General features: G+C 39.2%; 1 protein-coding gene across 4 annotated transcripts in view; it reads right to left on the bottom strand.

Moving 5' to 3' along the window:
- The window catches only part of LPIN2 (lipin 2), an 88,338-nt gene that overhangs the window by 37,200 nt on the left and 27,221 nt on the right, over window positions 1–23,917 (bottom strand). For 2 of the 4 annotated variants that reach the window (XM_046671493.1, XM_046671492.1), the window contains exons 2-3: window positions 5,679–5,879; window positions 187–314 (exon numbers count right to left, since the gene is read on the bottom strand). In XM_046671493.1, coding sequence (XP_046527449.1) covers window positions 187–314; window positions 5,679–5,784 — 234 coding nt within the window. In that variant the 5' untranslated portion in view covers window positions 5,785–5,879. The remainder of the gene's footprint in view (window positions 1–186; window positions 315–5,678; window positions 5,880–23,917) is intronic. The other 2 variants (XM_046671494.1, XM_046671491.1) reach the window with 1 other exon arrangement.

Genomic DNA, 23,917 nt, shown 5'->3' with positions numbered 1-23,917 from the left:
TTTTTCATTTTGATCTTGGTTTCCTTTACCTTCTAGAAGCTTTTCAGTCTGATGAAGTCCCACTTGCTTATTTTTCGTTTTCCCTGTCTGAGTGGACATTATATTTGTAAAGATCCTTTTAAGGCTGATGTCAAAGAGTGTACTGTCTATATTTTCTTCCAGAAGTTTTATGGTTTCCAGTCTTACCTTCAAGTCTTTGATCCATTTAAGTAGATTCTTCTGGAATATCATATGGTGCCAAAAAGTAAGGAAGTGCTCCAAAGGACTCATCTTGAAGAAGCTACTAATTGCCAAATCTGGGACAATCTGAGCAACTAAATAATAATAATAATGGATTATAACCCAAAGAGTAAAATTAATATTCTTGAGTACATACTAATCTAAATACATAATCGAATAATTAAGTAAACAGGAGAGAAGGACAGCTCTTCAACAGTAGAATTTCAATTAATAAATGGAGTAGGAAGGATGGAAACAAATCATTCGGCAAACGCCACAGCAATAACTGTTGCAGGCAAAATTCATCAATGTATGCTAAAATTCATAGGCGGGAGTAGTATGATGAGAAACAGGTTATCTGCATAGTCTCAAAGTTTCTCCCCACAAGTAAATTTACAATGGAGAAACCTGGAAGACACTATTAACCTAGTGATCAAAGTTAACGTCACCAGTAATGAGAGACAGTAGTGATGGGACTCCTGAGATCATGTACTGAGAAGGGCACACTGTTACTGTGTGTTATTCTCACCGAAACGAGAAAACATCAGACAAACTTGAACTGAGGGGTAATCTACATAGTAACTGTTCTGTACTCTTCAAAAGTAAAGGTCACAAGGAAAGAACTGTTAGACAATACAAGATGAAAGCAATGTGGGATCCTGGATAGGACCTGGAATTTCTGTTCCAGGATAGGACCCAGGAACAGAAAGAGAAGAGCAGTAGAAGAACTAGTGAAATCTGAATAAGGTCTTTAGTTAACTGTATTATACTAATGTTAATTTCCTGGTTCTGATAATTGTACTATGTTCACATATTGTTAACATTAGGGGGAAGAGGTTGGATGAAGGATATATGGAAAGTTTTTAAACTACACTTGCAACTTGTCTGTAAATCTAAAATTAAGTTAAAAAATATGTCAATGTCATAAAAAACAAAGACTGAGGAACTGTCACAGATTGGAGGAGACTAAGCAGACAGGATAACTAAATGTTCTGCATCTTGATTGTGGAGATAGTTTCATGGGCACATACATGTTAAAACTTATCAAATTGTATCCTTTGAATATGTGTAGTGCATTAACTATAAAACAAGAAAGCTGTAAAAAAACGAGCAAACAACAGTATAAAAGAAAATGGGAAAAATAGGCAACTAAGAGTTAAATATAAAATAAGTAAAAATATCCTGTGTAAAAAAAAATTCCTACGTAATTTAAGAAAAGTTAATAAAAACAATTACTTTACACAAAAATTCATTTGTCTTTTAGTTTTTAAGAGACGGGGCTATATAAAATAGTTTCCATAGGACACACATTAATCCAAACTCATTCCAGCTAGCTTTCTTAATGCTTTTTTATTACTGTGAATATTTACTACTAAAAAAAGATGGGCATGACAAGAAATGTAACTTTTCTGAAACGAAGTACTGCAACAAGTTCCTGGACTAAGGAAAAATACACTTTCAGATATATTTAAAATTTTTTTCATAATAAACCGGCTGAAGTCACACAAGATTTCTGAAGCAGCTATAATAATATAGCAGCTTCTTCCACAATCATAGGAAGAACGTTTTCTAACTTAAAAACTTGTATGAGAACTGAAAAAGTAAAGAAATACTTATTTTTTTCTAGACGATTATATAAGCAAGGGGATAAGGAAAAACTAAACTTGCTCTATAATGCCAGCTGTAGGTTTCTTGGGATGACTTAACTAAACTATTTGTCTAGAATTTCGACATATAAAATAATTAAAATAATCATTAGCTTGTTAATTTGCTGTTGTATAACTTCTTTAAACAATACAAATGAAACATTTAAAGTTACTTTATCTTTAATAAAAAAAATATGTAACAGATTCAAACTAGTATCACCCTTCACAATGTTCAACTTTGGAAGCTATCCATTTATCCTATGCAGCTGGGAAAATGGAATAACACTTCTTTAGCATGCAAATTCAAAGTCTGTTTTTCAACCATCCTGGAAAAATTAACTGTTTACTTTACAGCCCTCACTTTTAGGGATCGAATATGACATTTCGCAATATGACAACTTACTTTAGTCTCTTGATTTGACTCTAAACAGAGTTTGGTTCCTCCCCCAAATTAAATCTAACATCAAATTGTACCAATATTGAGGATACCTAAAAGAATATGCTATGAGCTCTTTAGGCAACAAAGAAATAATATTAAAAATATTTTGAAAGATGGCACCAAGTTTGAATAAATGCTTCCCAAGGTGATTATTTTAAAGAGGACACTCGTTTTGATGTACTACTTCTAGTACACTGGTTTCTAAACAACCCTCATTCCCACACAGTCATACTTCCTACACTGTAGCTCAATCTTGCTCAACATAAATGACTGAGATATTGAAACAGAACTAATTTAACTTGTGAAAAATACTAGCTGTAACAGACATTTTGGCATGCCATTCTTTGGGTAAGAATATCACTGGTGTCCTTTGGGGATCTATTCCTCCTCTATTTCAGACCATCTATCTCAGGTGTGGCTTCAGAGAGCGGAGGTGGGGCTGCAGTCCAAGCCAGGCCAATCAATATATTCTACCCTCAGCACAAGACTGGTCCCCAAAAATATATGTGACCCAAGTCTGACAGGTAAACTAAACACTGACACTTCTGTAGGAAGGAGAAGTTCTCTTTCCCCTAGGGTTGCTGAGTTAATGGGAAGTAAGCCTGGAGTATTGGTGCCCATCTTGCATTAGAGAGAACACACACAAAGGAAAGCAGAGCTGAGGGTGGGGAAGAGAGAGTTCTGGTAACACTTTCAGAGACTCGAATTAATTAATTCAAATGCCCCTAGACTTTGGTTATTCAAGCCAATAAATTCCTTTTTCTTGCTTAAGCTGGTGTGAGATGGATTTCTGTCATCTACAATGTAAACTCTCCTAATACACTGGATTATTTAACTTTGATAAATAATCAAATCATCAGTTTTGTGTTAAATCAACAAAATTAATATTTAAAAATATCAAGTGCCCGTATACCTTCTGAAATTAAACCCCTGAGTTATGAAATATACTGGGAGCACAGACAGTCCCCAATTCAACAACAGTTCATTGACTTATGATTTCTGACTTTACGATGGTGGGTTTCAGCATGGAAGTTCAATCTACTGTTGAACTGCACAACTCTGGAGATGAAGTCAGCTTTGGGTTTCATCTTACTTCAAAGATTTACTGAAGAATGAACGTGTCTACATTGTAACGGACTGTTTCATTCTTTTCCTTTTTTTCCCTTTTGAAATACACACAGGCTTAAATATATCATCTTGTGAGATGACACTGTGCATGTCTATGTGTATGTGTGTAAAGGTTTCTACTGCTTTAAAAAAAATCTTTGAAAACTGCTGATCTTGTTCAACTTCTTACTCAACACATTTTCAACTTGATATTTTCAACTTATGATGGGTTTATTGAGATGTAACCCCATCATAAGTTGAGGAAGATCTGTATCAGTGTTCTGTCAAACAAGAACATACCAGTGGCAGTGGGAAAATTACTATATCTCTCTAACCAGAGGTTTTAGGGTGATTATGGTTTCAAGTCAACTTTCTAGGTGTCACCAAAATTGAGATCTTAGTTTAAAATCATTGATAGCTTTTGCTAATCCAAATTGACCTAAAATAAGACAAACAGTTAATCCAAATTGCCAGAGTATCTCAAAGCAGATATGGATTTGGTTTTGCAGTCATAGAAAAGCTGTGTTTTGATCAAACAGCCAAATTTCCTCCCAAACATATCTTTTGGGTTTCTGAGATAATAAGGGAAGGAAGGGGAAAGAAGAAATTTTTTCTTTTCCTATGTCTCATGGATAGATTCCTATTAAAATTCAAGGGTTTGACAAGATACTTAATACAATGATTTGTGTGGCCTTGTACAGAAATTGTATTACTCTCTTAATTAGAGGTATACAGCATGCAGAAAGAGGTATTTTATCTGCCCAGTCACCATTTACAGATGTGTGAATGCTTATACACATCAGCCTACAGGTTTCATTTTGAAAGTCCAGAAGACTTATGCAATCTGCTGATCAAAAACCCAGATCATAGCAAAAAAAACAACTTTTTTTAATAAAAAAGTAGTCCCATATAAGCCATTTTACAAATAGATGCTTGTACACCCAATGGGCAATCTCAGTGCATAAACAGTTTGCTGCCGATTTTCCCAGAGCAGACACCATCTGAAAGTACTACAGGTTAGTGCCACCAGAAAGAAAGAAAAAATTCCGGGAAAGCTAAATTGTGGTTAAACACTGTTTTGCAATGGAAAGTTTTCAAGTCACTAAGTAAACTGAGACGGATTTTGGTTTCCAAAGGGTGACTCTGAACAGAGGCCAGATCACACAAACTCTGTCACCCTGAAATGTGGCTCTCAAGTGGAAAACTGATATTTTAACACCCAGAAAAATGAGATGTTTTTTAGGTGGGGTGTGGGGGAGAATATCCAGTTTGTGAAATGCATAAATTTCTTTCACTCTCAATGTAAGTTTAATTAAAATAGAGGGAAATTTCTATTTTAAAGAATAAGATCAGCTATGTGAAATAACCAAAATCTGAAAACAGATGTTTTAAACTTATGTCAGTGGTCCTCTAATACATACTTCTGTGCTTTAGAAAATGATGTGGATCTTTCCACTGTACTTTAAAATCCTGACAAAATCTCCCTACACTGTTTAGGAAGATGCTGTGGGGCAAGAGCAGACAGGAAAATACTACTATGTGCGCCTGCAAAGTTTTATTGCTAGCTCAGTTTTCTGACTTGACTGATGAGACACGTGCTAACAAACCTTTCAACTGCTCCATAACCTGAAGGGAGGAGGATGTAAGAAAAAGGAAAACCAACACAAATATCGTCCTTCTGAATGAATCTTCCCTAAAATAAATAACAGCCAACCAGCCTAGGGCCTGTGGGTTTGCATACCAGTCAGATTTGGAGACAAGCCCTGGTATCAGTAACAAAATTTAGATTACAAATAAGATTTTACAGCTTTATCAAAACAAATTTGGCATTAATTAATTTTGTTTAAACAGAGGTAATGTATTCTTGATTATGTCAGTCTATTCCATTCATAACGGCTATGAAGGCATTATAAGGTGATAATAGCTAACACTGTGTAAGGTAAAGGAACTTTTTCTAAACACACCTGCCTTCCCCATTTATAACTCTAGTTTCTGTTTGCTCTTCTAAGTTGCAACATACAGCATTATCAAAATAATTTTAAGCTGTTTTGTCCCCTTGGAGAAACTTCCTGTAGTAAGGCTTTCTGAATTTAGAAGCAACTTCAAAAGCAATACATAAAGGCTGATTTCTCACACCATGGTCTTCAACATTATACAGGTTTTCAAAAAAAAAAAAAAAAAAGGGCCCAGAGGGCTCACAGTAAGGATTTACTTGCTGCCATCTAACTTTTCAGGCTCCTGGAGATCAGGCTGTCCTCTGCACTCACCACTTTCTCCTTGGATCTCAGGACTCCCAGCTTCCCGAACCGAACGTGAAATGGCGAACACTGATAGGTGCCATCCTGCTGCCGTACCACAATGACATCGATGCATCCGGACAGAGTGGCTTGGTTAATGCCTTTGTAGAGTTCCTTCACAGTGACAATCACCTGCCCAGCCAGCTGTCCCACATAATTCATGGTTTGAGACTACAAAAGACAAGGAAAAAAATTAGATGAGATGGTAACACTGAATTTGTGGATGCAATGACAAAGGAAAAATAGTGGTGACTAAAACGACATTGCTCATCTGTACGCTAGATTACATATCATTATTAGCCTTGCTGATTTTTTTGTGTGTGTGTGAGGAAGATTCACCCTGAGCTAACTTTCAATGCCAATCTTCCTCTTTTTTAACTTGAGGAAGATTAGCTTTGAGCTAACATCTGTGCCAGCCTTCCTCTATTTTGTATGTGGGATGCCTCCACAGCATGGCCTGATAAGCGGTGTGTAGGTCTGCATCCAGGATCCAAAGCCACAAACCTGGGCCACCAAAGCGGAGTGTATGGAACCTCAACCCCTCAGCCATGGGGCTGGCCCAACCTTGCTGGTTGCGAACCCATTAGTCTCATGCTACTAATGCTTTTACACATTTCCGCACATGGAAAATACCAGATTATCCTCCTTTATATCTGAGAGGCTGTCCCAGTCAGGACCTAAGGCATGTGTAAGTTCCCTTCTCTTATCCATCATCACCTATAGTGCCAGCTGCCATTATGGGTTTTCCCGCAAAGTTCAGAACCTGCACAGAACCACCAAAGAACCCACATCACCACCACTGCCCTCCTGCCCAAGACCACTGGGAACCTGGGACAATTGCATCCACTCTGGCCACAGGAGCCAAGCAGAAAAAATGACTGAAGACGACCTCAGGAGAAATCTGAAATTAAGTTTTGGAAGATGAATAAGTGAGAGAGGGGTTTTCCACAGAAATATTAACAGAATATGGTTCAAAGACACACTAGATTAAATAAACAAACTCTGGTGAGCTAGACTGGGTCTAAGCTATTTATAACATCACTTTCAGCGAAAATCTCTTCAACGCGTCAACACAACCCACTAGAGCATATATTCATGCTTCACAAAGTTCAAAGCACAGAAAGGGTTTTAATCTTGTTCTTCAACTGCAATTCACTATTCAAATCAGGATCACTAGGTTGTAAAGGGTCCCCCAGGAAGGGTCAAAGGAGGACATGAGGGCACCTGACCAGGGCCACAGAGAAGACAGGAAACACTTTCTGTCTCTGTGCTCCACACCTCTGGTAGCTAGGGCTGGCTTTATCTGACCACATGATGGGGTGCCTGCCATGTGGTATGCTTTGAGGGCTAGTGAGGAAGTCTCCTTGTCCCCCCAGACACCCGACCTGCCAACTCTTCCACCAATTAGAAAAAACTAGCTCCCCTTTAGTCCTAAGGTTGTCAAATTTCATTTCCAGTTATCAAATACCAGATTTCATTCATTAGACACTGATATCTCCAGTATTAAGTTAAAGCACAATTCAGCCAAAGTCATTCTCCTGGGGACAGGAGGGATGCAGACCCAACAAGAGACCCTCCACGGCTCTGTCTCATCCACAGGCCAAGTTCCACTGAACCAGAGAACTGACAGATTATTCTCCAGGTTATTCATCATAAGCATTTAGTTTTCTCTCTAAACCCTGCTTTTGAGGTGCCTTGAGCTCAAAGTTACATGCTTAGAAAAGTTCCCAGAGATCCGAGTCTATGGTATCAGCTAAACCCAACGCTGAACTGGGAGAAAGAATGCCACCCCCTTGGGAAATTTAGCGGCCTGCCAGGACACCTGACTGTAGAGAAACTCACTCCACTCTTTACAGGTGACCGAGTGCCTGCCGGCAGTGCCTGGATTCCACTCAAACGTTCTTCTCTGCTCTCACACACAGGAGAATGTGTAATCAAGGCCCATCAGTTTTACACCAGGAGGTACAGCCACAACAATTTTACCATGGAAAATTTTTTGAATATTTTAAAGTTAACATTACCAAGGCCCACACAATGCACCTACATAAGAGCTGGCTCTGAGTGACATAAACTAGCTGCAAAACTTAACTATTAAATAACAAAATAAGGTAGTGTCCTTTATGTGGTAAATTCTAAAACAGTTACAAGTTGGTGATGATTTTGGTTTAGAAAATTGATTTCAACTTGATAGTAAAACCAAATTAAGCACATATCAAGTGCTCAATATTTCTTGAATGAATAAAGAAATGACGAGATGAACCATCAATAAATGAGACTAAAAAAACCAAGAAAGCTGTGTGGGGAGGAAACAGCATTTCATCATAATATTCATATTACATCTCATTACCTTTTTTAAAATTAATCTTTTTGAGATAATTGTAGATTCACATGCAAGTAGATGTGTGAAATAATACAAAGAGATCTTATGTAGGCTTTACCCAGTTTCCCCCAATGGGAACATGTGGCAAAACTCTAGTGCAGTATCACAGTCAGGATGTCAATACTGATGCACTTAAGACTCAGAACATTTCCATCATCATACAGATCTGCTGTTCTGTTGTCCTTTTATAGCCACACACACCTACTTCCCTCCCACCCTCACTTCCTCCATAATCTCTGGCAACCACTAATCTGTTCTTCATTTCTGTGATTTTTACCATTTTTAAGAAAGTTATATAAATGGAATCATTCGGTATATAACCTTTTGGGATTGCCTTTTTCCACTCATATTTCTATGGAGATTCATCCAGGTTGCTGCATGTGTCAGCAGTTTGTTATTTTTTACTGCAGAGTAGTATTTCTACAGTCTGGATGTACCATAGTTCGTGTACTCACTCACCTGCTGAGGAGCAGCTGAACTATTTCAAGTTTTGGCTATTACAAAGAAAGCTGCTATAAGCATTCCTGTACCGATTTCTATGTGAAGTTTTCATTTGACTGGGAAAAATACCCCGGAAGGTGACTACTGGGGTGCCCGGGAACTGCATGGTTAGTTTTTAAAGACACTGCCACCAGGGTTGCAGTACCATTTTACATTCCCAGCAGCAATGTTCGAGACACGCAGTTTCTCTGCATCCTTGCCAGCATTTGGCATTGTCCTTATTTTTTATCTTAGACATGGTGACAAGTGTGTAGTGATACTGGTTTTAATTTGCCTTTCCCTAATGGCTAATGGTGTTGAACATCTTTTCATGTGCTGATTTGCCATCTGAATATCTCATTAGATTTTGTTTCCTATAAGAGCACTACAACTAATTTAGAGGAAAAGAGAACAAATATCTTTTTTGTTCCTTATTTCTGGGGTCACAGTGTGCAATTTTTCTACATTAAGAATGTCTCCAAAAACAGAAGTGAAATAACGTTTAGTTTTGCGTAGTTCATCTTTTCACTTTCTTTTACCAGACAGTATTTCTCGGTAACCCGGAACAGTCCAACAGAATTTTCATATTCTGTAAGTAATATACGTTCATGACATGCTTTTTGCCTGTCACAGCATGCACATTAATCAAACAGCACGCAAGCTGTCAATCTTTGTATTACTGCTTGACTGATGGTGGCAATTTTAAAATGAATTTTCTTACAAATTAAAAAAAAATTCATAATTATATAGGCCTTTTTCTTAAGCTGAAAAATGATAACTTTTAAGCATCTACATTCAGCTATAAACAAAGTCTTATAAACTAAATGTGTAATAAGCTTATATCGACTAGAGCATAGAATCCATAATTAAATGTAACTATATGCATTCAAGATGATTTTAATTACCACGGTTAAAAGGATGTGCTGTAATACAAGAAAGCCTATTGTGTCAATGCTAGTTGCTAAATGTAGAAAAATGCAGGCTGTCAAACGACAGGTTTTCTCTTAGCAGATACAAAACAATTCTGTTTATATCATGAAGTCTGGGAAAACAAACTAAAGGGAGGCCTGGGGACTTCTTATGCACTACACCCTGGGACTGAGAAGCAGAACTCTGCTGGGGGGCAGCCGACGAGGTCGCAGGAGGGGGCTTCCTCAAGGTTATGTCTGGGGGAACAACAGCTGGTCACTGTATGCATGAGCCCTTAAACAGCTTCCTGTTTAAGCAGGATCTAGCACCATAAACCTTTATTCCTACATGCCCAGCCCAGCACCAGCCATAATAAAGCTCAGTGAGAACAAAGTCAGGCCTCTGATACCAGCCTGTCCTGGTCAAAGGACGCTAAACGGGCAGAAAAGATAGTGACTAGGTAACCCCATCACATGTGGGGAAACACTCCACTGAGATACTAGCTTTTGAAATAAAACAAAGATTTTAAAACATTGCAAAACAATAAACATTGTAAACTATCATATTTTATAGTGAATGATGAGAGGAAAAAAGTGGAAGTGAGGGAAAAATTATTTCAAGAACAGAGAGTGACAGAGACCACGAAAGGGTATACAGAAAGAGACCAATGAAAATTCAGAGAAAAAGCAGAGACAGAATACATAATCCAAAAGCAGACTGACAGAAAAATGCCCACAGAGAAAGAGCACCATGGAACTGAAGGATGTTCACAGAGCAGCATCCCTACCTTCACGCTCACAAGCAAAAGAAAAGTATTAAAATGCATTTATTGATTCTTAGAACTGCAAGAATTTATCCAGTCTAGTCTTTCCACAAATACCAAAAATGCTTCTAGCACATCTCTGAAATACGGTAAAGTTAACAGTAATCATAATAGCAGCAACCATTTTTTTGAGACCTTACTACGCACCAAATTCTTAAGCTTATACATGTGTTATCATCTCAGAAGCATCTTGTAAGTATTATTATTTCTATTTTTAACGATAATGAAATTGAGGCATAGAAAGGCTAAGCATTGGTATGGACAGAATGTTTGTGTCCCATCTCCTCCCACCCCCCCTCAGGGCATATGTTGAAGCCCTAACCTCCGATGTCATGGATTTGGACGTGGGACCTTTGGGAGGTAATTAGGTTTAGATGAGGTGACAATGGAATAGTGTCCTTATAAGGAGAGGAAGAGACCAGAGCTCGAGTGCTCTCCCCCTACCACGTGAGGACACAGTGTAAAGGCGGTTATCTGCAAGCCAGGAAGAGGGCCTTCACTAGGAAACCAATCTGCCAGCACCTTGATCTTTACTTTCACTTTTATGACAAACTAGAGAACTGTCTATGTCTTCCTTTAAATGGGAGATCCAAAACTGGACACAAAAGCGCAGATAGGCCTGACTGATAGCAACACAAGGTACAGTGTGTGTTTAGGCCCAGGCACCTGCCCCGTGGTCTGGGTTAACTGTTGGGAGCTCCCAAGAAAGGGAGGCACTAGATGGAAAATGGAAAATGGAAAGAACCAGCAAACAGTAATCAATTAAAATACTTATTAGACGCCAAATGGCCCTTCATGTATAAAATTCATTAGATCAAATAGTCTTTCATGCATGAAATTCAATGGTGCCCACTATCAGGTTTTTCTTATCAAATATCTTAAAGTAAATAACACTAGTACCTGGAATAAATAGGTAGCTTTCAAGATTCAACTATTTACCAAAAGTTTAAATATTTGCTTAAGCAGAGCTTTTCCTGAGCATCAGAGAAACTAAAGTAAATCATCATGATATGTAGTAGAGATTTATCAATGGGATGCTTCAGTAAATAAGTTCAAATACAGATATCCCTCCTACAAAAACTTCCCCAAATTATTTAAAGGTGATATGTTCACTCAAAAATAACTTTTGTTAAGGAAAAGAATAACCACAGAGACATAGGTAGCTATTACAACATTATAACAATTTCTAAATTGTTATCAATACAAAATGGATACATTCTAAACCACTCTTTTATATATCATCAAAATTTCTTTGCTAAGTTTTAAGTTTACTGTCACATATGTATTCAATACTAGTATGATACTAGTTAGCAGTACTAACAAACATCACAACTACAGTTGTTACACATCCATCACGTGTCAAGTGCTGTGTTAACCTGTATATTATCTCATGTCATCTTCACAACTACCTGTGAGTCTGGTATCGATATTCCCACTTACATGAGAAAGCTGAGGTTCAGAAGTGTCCAAGGTCACCACACTAAGTATTAAAGCTGATAGGCAAACTCAAATCTGATTTTAGAGCCTATGTCCTTAACTGCATCTCTCAGTGACAGAAATGCCCTAAGCAATGATGATAAAAAACCTCGACAAAACCCCCAGATTTCTTGCTGAAAAAGGGCTTTTAGCAATGTGAATATTATTTTTACTTAATGTTACTTGGCCACAAAAATATAAAATGATTACAGAGAGTCCAGTGAAGCCATATCCACCCTCCAGGTCCCCTTAGCACACCACGATGAGAGGCAGCACCGACTAGTAACCCTCTGGCTAAACCTGTGGCTCACTGTTAGGAAGTGGACTTCTGGGGAGATCACATGTGATCAGGACTTGTGCACAGAGCTTTTATCAAAGAACTTGATGTTCTGTCTAAGCTTCTGCTTACAGATGTGAGGAATGTGCTACGAGAAAAGAGAAAGTTCCAGATACTTCAGGAAACAAACACCAGAACACTGTTACCTTGTACACGTTCCAACTTACACCTACACCCATGCTCCTGGACCAAACTCCTCCAGCATGCCCAAGCTTACTTGTGTGTTTGAGCAGCACTTAATATTTTTCAAGAACTTTCTCAAACATAAACATACCTCATTTGATCTTCAAAAAGAGAATGTAGGTTATGCAAGGCAGACATTATTCATTTCATTTTACATTTAGACTGAGACAAAGGGTGTTTACTTTCTATTATTATTCACTAGAACCCAGCTCCACTGTGACTCAGGGTCTCAACCTTCCTGCTACTTCCCACCTGTGGCTTAAATCTTTAGGCTCTCAAGGTCAGCTGGTGTCCCTGGAGACAAGAGATTTGAGAGCTGAACTCAAGTTGTACTTAAGTCCCTATAGTTCTCGAAGGATCCCAGAGTTCCCTAGAGGTGGCCAAACATGAACCTGGAGGGTACTGCTGATCCTGGCTGAGAACTTTACTTCCTTGAAAGTTGGTGATGAAAGATAGCAACGGGCACACATGGCAGCACCCTCTCCCTGGCCTGGGGGGATGGGGGGGGAGGGGGTGTGCCCACATCCTGTAGGGGCTTAACTCAAGTCAAAACATTTATCACATGCCCAGCAGACACTACCAAAATCACAAAGAATCATAAAGGAGGTAACAACTTAGCTAGACATACGGAATGGAAAACTATGCAAAACAGTGCAGTCTGTGAGCGAGCAGCAAGCAGTGCCAGACAACTGACGCTAAGCCTGACAAAGAACCCAGCCTTCCTGGGAGAAGGAACTCTTGGTCACTTAAATTCAAATAAATGCTTTACTTTGTACCTCAGTTTTTTCTTTTTCCCCATCACAGCAGAATGTCAACTTGTTTTAATTTTCCTTATATTTTATTAACTGCTTCTTAACTCTCACTTTATAAAATGAGAAACAGAAATAGCAGCAGCCCAAGGAACAGCCCTGTCCTCAGTGAAGGAGATGGCCTCCACCCCTAGGAAGTCCACAGGGTGGATGGTCTATTAAGCCCCATCTGATCTCCCCCAATCTAAAGTCCACGAGGCAATGCTGACAGCTGCACATCTAACATGCACTACCCTAAAACGCCTCCTCAAGATCACAGCAGGTCCCTTTCTGCCCCACAGTGCAGGGGGGCTGCTGGAACAGGGCTCTCCTTCATCTCTAGGACCACTTAGTCCCCAACTACAGAATGTGTAAACTAAAATCCAGTGTCTCCCAGCAACCTTCCTGAATACACCAATTTCTCCAGACAGCCTTTCTGTCACAACAAAAAAGGAAGTCTGTAAAAGCTTAACCAGGAAAGGTCCCTCAATATAGTACCTCTGCAGACTTAATTTAGAAACAATCACGTGTCTGATAAGACTTATTTTCATACAAAGTTGAGCACCTGCTTCATGCCAGGTACCACAGTAAGTCCTTTTAATATAAAGATAGTAAAATTCTGCCCTCCTCCTCTCAGAGGTCTAACAAAAGAAAGAGACATCATAAATACTGTCTTAACTTACATAATGCCCATGGTAATGCTATTTTGGTGATTTTTAAGACGACTAGAGAAAGGGAAGAAAAAAAGCTGCATGGCAGAGTTAAGGAAGGCTTCAGGAAGCAGAAAATATTTGTTCTAGGATGGTAAATGGGTGTGAGGGGTCTATCAGGCCAAAAGGAGGTCCCTAGTGGGCAGTTCAGGGCAAAGAGACTAGCACATGGAAAGGGTATGCTGAGTTTGAGGCAAAGGTGAGTGACAAAAGGCCTGAGACCCACGCCTCAAGTGTATCCTGGGCAACCGGTGCAAGCAGTGGTTCTGGTCAGGAAAGTGACATGATCAGCTTGGGAGTGGGGAGGATGAACTGGGGAGGAGGATGCTAAAGCAAGACCACCTCAGAAGCTACTACAACCAGTTCAACTAAGAGATGGAACAGCTCTAAAGGCAGAAGAGGTACAGAGGGGACTGACAATCAGTAAGACTTGATGACTGACCAAGGTGGGTGGGGTGCTAAGGAAAAGCAAACAGCTGGTCAGGATCATGCCACAATTTCTAGACAGAGCAAGAAACACATCTGGCACATAGCTGGGATTCAGTAAACATTGTTGAATGAATAAACAAAGCACCTCAGATATGGAAATAAAAAGGGGAGATCTGGTAGGGAACTGCCTAACAATATTGAACTTCAAGAATACTACTTACTACATTGGTTCAAAATTTTGTGTACATGAAAATCATCCCAGACAGTTTTTAAAATGCAAACTTCCTTGAATTTTTAAGTTTAATAACTGGTTATAAAGATTAGCTGGGTTAGGGAATCATACCTCCATGTAAAAGCAAGAGACCCTCTGATAAAATTCTATGCCTATTCTTGCTACCTCCAAAATCAGTCTGTCATAGAACAGACCACAGGGAGGCTTAAAGCCTTGCGCACGGTCCTGGATCTTTCTTTGGAGACGACACACAGGGGAGTCTTGCAAATCTCTCTGAGCTGGCGGCTGTCCTCAGATGATTCCTTCCTGAGAGATGTAGCCAGGATAATCCTCTGGAGGATCTGCAGTTCTAGTCAATACCCTGTAGACTATAAGCTATCTTTCTGAAGAAGAGCAACCCCATCACCTATACTGTTTGAAGGCACAGTCAGGGTCTGTTTTATGTCTAACCAGCTTCTTTTTTTCCTGCTAGGTGAAGAAAACTGCCAAGGACCACAGTGTACTTCAGTATTTCTCAAACAGCAGTCCCTGGACTATGTGCAACAGAATCAAGTTTCGGTGGTTAAGAATGTAGATTTCTGGGCCTCAATCCAGACATAAAAAACTGGAGGTAGAGTCTTCCAGGACCTGTTATCCATGATTCTGATGAACATCCAGGTTTGGGAACTACCTCCAGTCTCTACTGCGTGAACTTTATCCTCCTAATCCTGATGAAGGTTGTTGAGAAAACCAAGTTGTTATGGGCTGAAGTACATATCCCGGCCTCTAAGGTGTATCTATTAGCTCGACATCTGATCCAAACTTAACAGACCTTGAACTTTATACACTTTAATGAACAAACAGCTGAACTGATCATTTTATAAGACTTGAATCTAGGACTGGCAGTGGTTCTGTCAAAAATCATTTATACGGCTTTGTCATTTATAAAAATTCTGGTCTAGGAAGACTTCTTTCCTAGGGGTTCCTTCCCTAATTACAATCTAATATTATTCAACATTAACCTTCGGGATACACAAGAAGAGGGAATTTTCTGATTCCTGTTTTGGAATTTGAACGGATACATGCTGCTATGACTAGCTCAGGAGGTAATAACAGGGCTCTCTGGATCACAATGATTTCATCTCTTGGAGATCCCCAAACACAGGGCTAAATCCCCAGTAGCCATGTCTATGATATGAGACCGAGGCCTTGGTATCAGCTAGCTGATGGGGTAGGGAGACACCTGACTCAAACGAGGCCCACAGATATCCCTGAAGTGTGTATGGAGAACCGAAGTGGCCAGACACCGGCGGGGCTGAGCCCCCTTAGTGGGGATCCAAAAGGCCTACTTGCTCAAGACACTAGGATGCCACGCAGTCCTAGCTCTTGCCCTCTCATTATCTCTCTGAATGATGAACAGCCATGTTTGTTTGCCTGGCTTTGGCTTGTTCAGAGTCCATTTCCGACGTCTGCCAACAAAGGACTTAAACACAAACAGGCTGATACTGATTCTGACTTGATAAAGCTGCCTGGCGCCCTCTACCACCCTCCTCCCCAAAAACACTCAGGGAAAATTAGCAAGAAAATACTCCAAATGCAGCCCAGTGAAAGCCTTCTTCTACTGAACAACTCAGACTTTTTTTCTTTTTAAATGAGATGACGTGAGGCTGGCCTCAACCTTAGCTGTCAAGGCTAGTAAGCTGATAAGTTCAGATTTCAAATCTGTCACAACACATTTTCTTTAAGGAAGTTTGGAAGCACAGATTTCCGCTCACTGGGCTCACTTCTCTGATTTCACCACACTTACTATCTAAACTGCAGATGAACAATTGTCTTGGGCTGAGTAAGGTTCAAAAAAAGGAAGACACTTTGCTACTACAGCTATACACTCTTTCCCAAGCCTTGGCCCCAAGTTTTACTCAACTATTTGCTTTGGCTTTTCAGCAGGTATAACTAAAGGAAGGACTGTAAGTGTCACCTATTTCATCTTCAAAAACCATCAATTCCCTGCCCTCCACCCCAGTCACTGGCCTAATAACTTCAGAACAGTCCTTCAAAACCCAACACCAGTTTTCTTCTCAATCCATTAACTACTGTTGGTTGTCGATCTAATATTTTATGAGAGGAGTAAGGATGTTTTAGGCTTCCCAGATGAGGGGGAAATGGGAACAAATAAAGTATGTTTATAAGAGATTGTGAACAGAGCATAATGGAAAAGAAGATCAGAAAGAGATGGGGCGAGGAAGCAGGCAGGCTCAATGGCCGGGCTGGGAAGAAAGCAGAAGGCAGTAAGAAGGGGTGCACGCCTGTGCCCGCCCACGGCACCCTGCCCTTTCCCCTACCCAGCACAGAAGCAGTCACCACACTGCAGTAATTTGTTTATCCCACCTCCACACTCTAAGTTCTGACAAAGAAAGGAGAAGTTTTGTATGCTTCACCGTTTCCCCAGAGCCTGGCACAGTGCCTAGCAACAGAAGCTTCTTAATGAGTATTTTTGGATCAATGAAGATATGAATCAAAGAATGGACAAACGCAAGATGTAGTGAACAGAATCAGCAAGGAGAGACAGGAATACACACAATGTTTTGTACTGTAACCTGAATAACAGAGAAATTCAAAAGGTAAATGAAGATATGGGTCACCTAACAATGGGGGTATATTCTGAGAAATGTGTCGCTAGGCTATTTCTTCCTTTTGCAAACATTGTAGAGTATACTTACACAGAACTAGATCATATAGCCTACTATACACCTAAGCTATATGGTACTGATTTTAGGCAAACACTGTTGTATATGTGGTCCGTTGTTAACCAAAATGTCATTATGTGGCACACGACTATACAAATAGAGAGAGAGCAAGAGTGCCATACACTTGAAAAGAATGCCAACAACAGTGGAGGCCAACCCAACATCTCCAAATCAATGCTCAGAGATTCAGAAACCAATGCCTTTCTCTGGATGCTGGTGAAGACCTCACAGAAAAAACTCGCATGAATCTAGTCCATGTAAGTGACAATTAAGAATAACATCCACCTCAATGAGCAAATTTAAAAATATCCCTGTGAGAACAAATGACATCCGTGCAGATCACTCTGAAGAACACTGAGCAGCCCACAGCGACTTGTGGCGGAAGAGAGACTATTGGTCTGCCAGGGGAAGTCAGTGTGGGGAAGTCAGCCGAGACAGAAGCAAGGCTGAATGCAACAATGATCATACATGACCAGACTATTACAGAAAACAGAGAGTGAAAGAGAACAAACTTAGGTCATCATTTCCTACTAGTCTGTCTATTTACATGAAAATGCCCAACATTATAATTCTATAGGGCACAGAATTCAAGGTAAATGGCAGGCAGCAATAGTTTCAATTTCCCAATGCTCAGTAATGTACCAGAATATTCATTTCTTCAGCAATAGAATTGGTGCAAAGAAAGGAGAAATAAATGTTCAATTTTACAGACACCTTTTTTTTTTTTAAAGATTTTATTTTTCCTTTTTCTCCCCAAAGCTCCCCGACACATAGTTGTATATTTTTAGTTGTGAGTCCTTCTAGTTGTGGCATGTGGGATGCCGCCTCAGCATGGCTTGATTTGCCAAGATCTGAACCGGCGAAACCCTGGGCCGCCGAAGTGGAGCACATGAACTTAACCACTCGGCCCCCCAATTTTACAGATATCTTTAGATGTCACTACACATAATAAAATGTGTTCCTTGAGTATATCCTAAAGTGGCAAGCAGCACACTAGGAAAAGAGGGCCCCAACGACTTTCCTCTACCCCCACATCATTCCGGTGACCAAACTTATTTCAAACTATCACAGCTCTCTACAATTTAATGCTTCTCATTCCTGCATTTCTCTTCAGCGCTTCTCCCTTCATTCCTCAAATTGCAGAATAACACCTCATAAGAAAGCTTTCTGATAATTTAGTTCTTATCTTTGCTGTCATGGCTGAAATACGCCCAGTTCTAACCTACTTGTTTATGAGGTGACAGATCATAATGTTACAGGGAGCATTTAACCTGACTAGAAACTAGTAAGAAACACAGAAGTAAAATCATTAAGAAATGTAATGAGTTTAAGATTCTGTTGATAATTAATCATGAAAGATAAACTATTACTTAGTTAATCTTTGTGTAATGGTTATATCTATCAGCATATTAAAATTTCTAGCTCAATATCCATGTCAGGTCTGCTATGAAATGCAATTTTAAGATTTTAAATAGATGTACCTTAAACTATTCAAAATAGATTTTCCATTAAAAAAAAATTAAGGTGTACTTTACATACAGTAAAATTACTCCTTTTGTAGTGGACAGTTTTAACCATGCGATCACATAACCACCACTACAATGAAGATACAGAACTAGATCATGCCCCAAACACCCCTATGCCCCTTTGTACTCAATCCTCTTCCCCTATCTCCAGCCAACCGCTGATTTGTTTTCTGTCTCCATAGTCTTGCCTTTTCCAGAATATCATATAGATGGAACCAGACAGTACGTAGCCTTTTAGATATGGCTTCTTTCACTTAGCATAATGCATCTGAGATTAGTCAACATTGTTGCAGGCATCAGGAGTTTGCTCCTTGGTGCTGTTAAGTAGCATCCCTTTGTGTGGGTGTACAAAAGTTTGTTTATCCATCCATCAGCTGAAAGACACCCGGGCTGTTTCCAGTTTTAGATGATTACCAATAAAGCTACTAAAAACATTTGTGTACAGGCTTTTGTGTGAACATAATTTCATTTCATTTGGGTAAATACTTAGGTGTGGGATTGCTCAGATGTACTTCTGCAAGGTTGATATTGTAGCTAACGTTTTTAAGATATCTTGAGTACACCTGGGAGAGTTTGCTATTAGAATAAATCCTTCCTTAAATTATTTTACAAAGTGGTAATAATTTAACTTTTATAAGTTTGGATTTTCCTCTGTGGTAGGTGTTTAAAATAGAGATTCACTTACACTGGTAAAAATTCAAACTCATCATTTACTCATGCTTTAACATTTTAAACTGTGCCTATCTCTGACAAACCACCTATAACCTAAACTACAATTCTGATGTTTTACTCAATGTTCTTCCTAGTGTTAGCCATGGGGAAGTGATGGGGGAAAAGAGAACAGATGCCATTTTACAGACCTCACCTCATTTAATCCCCACAATTAGGTGAGGTAGATGTTACATGCATCGTACTAGCAAGAAAACTGATGCTCAGAGAAGATAAGCAACTTACCTGGAATCAAACTGTGACACAAGGACAGGTACAGACAAAAGTTCAGGTCTATCTGTCTCAAATGCCCAGGTTCTTTTTACTGTGCTTGGGACCACAAACTCCTAAAAACACTAATGCTAAGTTTATGTCATTTTCAGGGCTATGTGTAAGCAGGAATTTCATAAATCTTTTACAAGGCCATGATGATTCTTCTATATGCTATCGTACATGAAAAATGTTAAGCTTCTTATTAGGAATAGTCTGAAAGATATGATTACACTATGATCACAGATATGTTTTAATAAACATGTTCTCATCCCAAACTTTCTATAAGAGAATTGTGTGGCTAACTGATTTTGGTGGTGATCATTGGTAACCATCAGCAACTCTAAAATAAAACAGGAAGTCTGATTGTTTGGCTCACTTTCATGTATAAAAGCCACACCATCTTAGCAGGTTTCTATGGAAACAATACACAGTATCTTTAGTGATGACTGTCAGTTTAGTTCAGACATTGGGAGGATACAATGTCCTTTGACATAGCCTGACTTTATTTGAAGTTCTTTCTATTTATTCACTGACCTAGAAGTCAGGAGTTGACATCACGACTCTTCTTCTATGGTCAAAATTACAGCTGTGAGACTGGGAACAAATGAACATGTTCCTGCAGTATGCAGGTCTAGGGAAAGACATGTTAAACTTCGCTCCTCTTCTTCTCATGCCCCCAAAAGAACCTCAGTTATTATCACAGATGAATTAAGCAGAAATTTTAAACTTGGTCCAACTATGGTAATTCCCTGGGCTGAAAGTCCCTCCCCCTGCATCCTATGGTACCCTGGTTAAGTTCAGGTGGGAACAAGCCAGATGAATCACCTCAGTAGGATTTGAAGGTCACTGTACCTCTTTCACTAACTTAGTAGCTACCAACTGAAAAAGTACGTGCAGGTCTAACGTTCATAGTCCAAACACCCTAAACAACCCAACACTGAAGAGTTTATTATCAAGAAGTCTGACAAAGCACCTGCTTTAGAAAGAAAGATATGCTTGAGAGAAAGAATGTAGACCGCCTCATCAAAAAGAAGATAATTCAAGGATTAAAATAAATTTGGTTTTAGTGAAATTCTGTGAGTTTGTCATTTGAGTGGGTTGCATGTGGCCTCCCTGTGCATTCAAACCACTAAATACTCCCTCGAGTGTGCTCAATTTCTCTGACAAATTTTTTTCTAAGAATGCTGGCCATGAAACTGACCAGTTTCCACTCCACTACAAAAAACAGGGCACTTCTCCTAGGAGATTGAGTTCCTTTCATTATGAAGACTAAGAGTTACATTAAAAACTCTTTTCAGTCTAAGAGGAAATGATGACTAATTCAAGTAGGGAAAACGACAATGATTCACCAAGGAAGAGACTGTTCATCAAAGAAGAGTACTTAAAGCTCTAAGCCTTTCAGTCCAAAACGTACGTAACAGATATATATCCAAAAGCCATTGTTCCCCAAGTCTGATTAATCATAAAAACTTGGGAAGCTTCCTAGAGAGAAGACTAAAAGGAACCCTGTGGTATTGGGCTGGAATTAGAGGTCTCCGTGGACAGATGCACAGATACATATGTGCTTATGCCTGACAGAGTATACATATTTAACATTCTAGCTGTCTCTGTTAAGAGGATCTAGAACCAAGGATACTCTAGAAGCAACAAGCACATCCAGAGCCCAGATCTTGGTTTCTAAATACCATTCTCCAATCAAAGAAATCAGGGCTCCTTGGAGAAGTGGCTGATCCCAGGGCTGGGGGCAGGAATACAAAATGATGCTGGAGCATCTAGTACTGCCAGAAAGTAGGAAAGTGCTCAAAATGAAAAGAATAGGGGCATGTTAAATAACACAGGAGCTAACGTGAAAGAACTTTCAATGGCTCAAGCTAGAACAATTTGAAGAAAATGATAGTATTAGATTACAATCTAAAGAATATTCAGCAGTGCACACTGACATAAATTAAATTAATAAATAAGTAGAGAGAAAGGACAGCTTTCTCTTAAAGATGAACTCCAATTAATAAAGAATGAGGGGAATAGAAAACCACTATTAGAACACAAAAGTAATAATTGTGGCAGGCAGTGAATATTGAAAAGAGGACAAAAGTTTGAGGAGAAACAGAATGTTTGTCTATTCACAAAGTATCTTTCCTAAGATATATATTCATTACAAAAGGAAAAATAGTAACTTCACAGTAGAGAAACCCGGTAGACACTACCTTAACCAAGCCATCCAGGGAAACTTCACCAGTAATAAGAGACCTTGACATCAGGGATCCCCTGATACAATAATTCACTGAAAAGAGGCTATCGCACGTGTGGTATTCTTGCCAATCACCACCAATCTCCATCTAATTAGGAGATAACATCAGAAAAACTCAAACTGAGGGGAATTCTACAAAATAACTGACCAGTACTCATCAAAAGTGTAAGGTCATGAAAGAAAGGAAAGATTGAGGAACTGTCACTGATAGGAAGACTACAGTGATATGACAACTAAATCCAAGGTTTTGTTTAAAAACAAAACAATTTCTGGGCTCCACTACCCTCTTCAGTTCTGATTCAGTTCTGTCTGGGAAATCTGTCTTTTACATTTAAAGCTCAGAAGGGTTTCCAGTGATTAGTCAGACTCGGGAATCACCATCCTTGGCTGCCACTAGAATCACTGTGGAGCTCCGAGAAAGCCTGTGGACCAGGCCACGCCCTAGACTACAGGTACAAAGTACTTTTTAAAGCCCCCAAGTGACCCCAAAATGTCAGCTTCTCAAGCTATGTCTGATGACCACAGGTAAGTGGATCAACTCCAGTCCCCTCTTGAAAACTTAAGTACACAGAATTGAAGGGTATACTTCCTGCTGTCCTGCCTCACTTAGCCTGAAGGAAATACTTTTCAAACATAATGTCAATCTTATGACAGAGTATCAGTCTCTAATGGTTATGAGCTCATGTTTTGTTAGAATATAAAAGAAAGATGACAAATGACTTTTATTATCTTAGCACTGCCCCTTGACCTAACTGAGGCTAGCCTCTATTTGCAGTTCAAGTAGAGTTCAGATAAGTCTCAAAGAATGTAATAACATTCTAGAGATTTCCCTCCAGGTTTTCCTGGGTATGATTTGCTTTAGGCAAATTTCTGATAAAGGTCTTTTCTACACAGATATGGGCTAAGGTTAAGATGGTACACCAAGAGCACACAAAGTTCCAAATATGATTTCATCACAGAGTTAAAAACGATACTCTAATAAAATAAGATCAGCATGTTGTATTTCCACCCTTTGAAAAATATCTTCCCTAAATGTCTCATGTTAAGCAAAGTAAGAGAGCTCAGACAACGATTGTAGGTTATGCAATAGGCTTCAAAGAAGAGACAAATAAAAAAGAAATACTTTTCGAGAACAAGACACAAAATAGTAAAAAATTTAACAAAAATTATTTCCCCTACCTTTAATTAGATAAGTAGTAATGTAAAACACACACGCAAAAATCATCTACTCTAGAATTGGTGTTTATAATTTTTTCTTCAGTAGAATTGGGTTTGTTTTGAATACTTAATACCTAAGATATGAATGTAAAACACAAACTGCATAAAAAGATAAGTATTTTTCCAAGAGAGGTAAAATTTTTATCCAGATCCTTTCAGAGAGTTGTGTCCAATTCCTCTAGACTGAACCAAGGCCTCACTTTTTCAGACATCTAAAGATACAGTTATGGGATGATGACTTGTTTTTCCTACACACACAAAACTGACCAGTACCTGGATCAGATCTACAATACTGGGCTTATCCTAATCAACTGGGTGAATCAGCTTAGCTAACTGGGAGTATGTAATCAGGACCAAGCATCTGGGCAAACTAAAAGAGGTAGTATTCAGCCATTTGCTGGGGATCTGTCTGGGTGTGTTACTCACAAACTCAGAGCAGCAAATAATTCAGACATATTAGTAAATGCAAACCAAAAAATTTGTGAGCATCTAGCAAACTCAGTGAGGCACATATATTCGCTGAATGAAGAGAATTTGTTTTCTTTGAATTCACAGTTCAGTCGTGCATCTACTGTACTGAGGAGCAGTCGAATGCACGCATATGTTTTAACTGTAAGCCATCTCTAAGACCTTCCTTTCTGAAAACAGATGGCGGCATAAATACAAAAATGGATAATAAATAATTTTCAAACAGCCTAGACATATTTCTGGCCACAGCCTCTAAGCTACTTCCCCCCAAATTCCTGACCTCATCTGTGACGTC

The sequence above is a fragment of the Equus quagga genome, chromosome 9 (assembly GCF_021613505.1).
Source record: "Equus quagga isolate Etosha38 chromosome 9, UCLA_HA_Equagga_1.0, whole genome shotgun sequence".
Taxonomy (NCBI): Eukaryota; Metazoa; Chordata; class Mammalia; order Perissodactyla; family Equidae; genus Equus; species Equus quagga.
The sequence above is the reverse complement of the archived record's forward strand: the minus strand, read 5'-3'. Positions and strand labels throughout refer to the sequence as shown.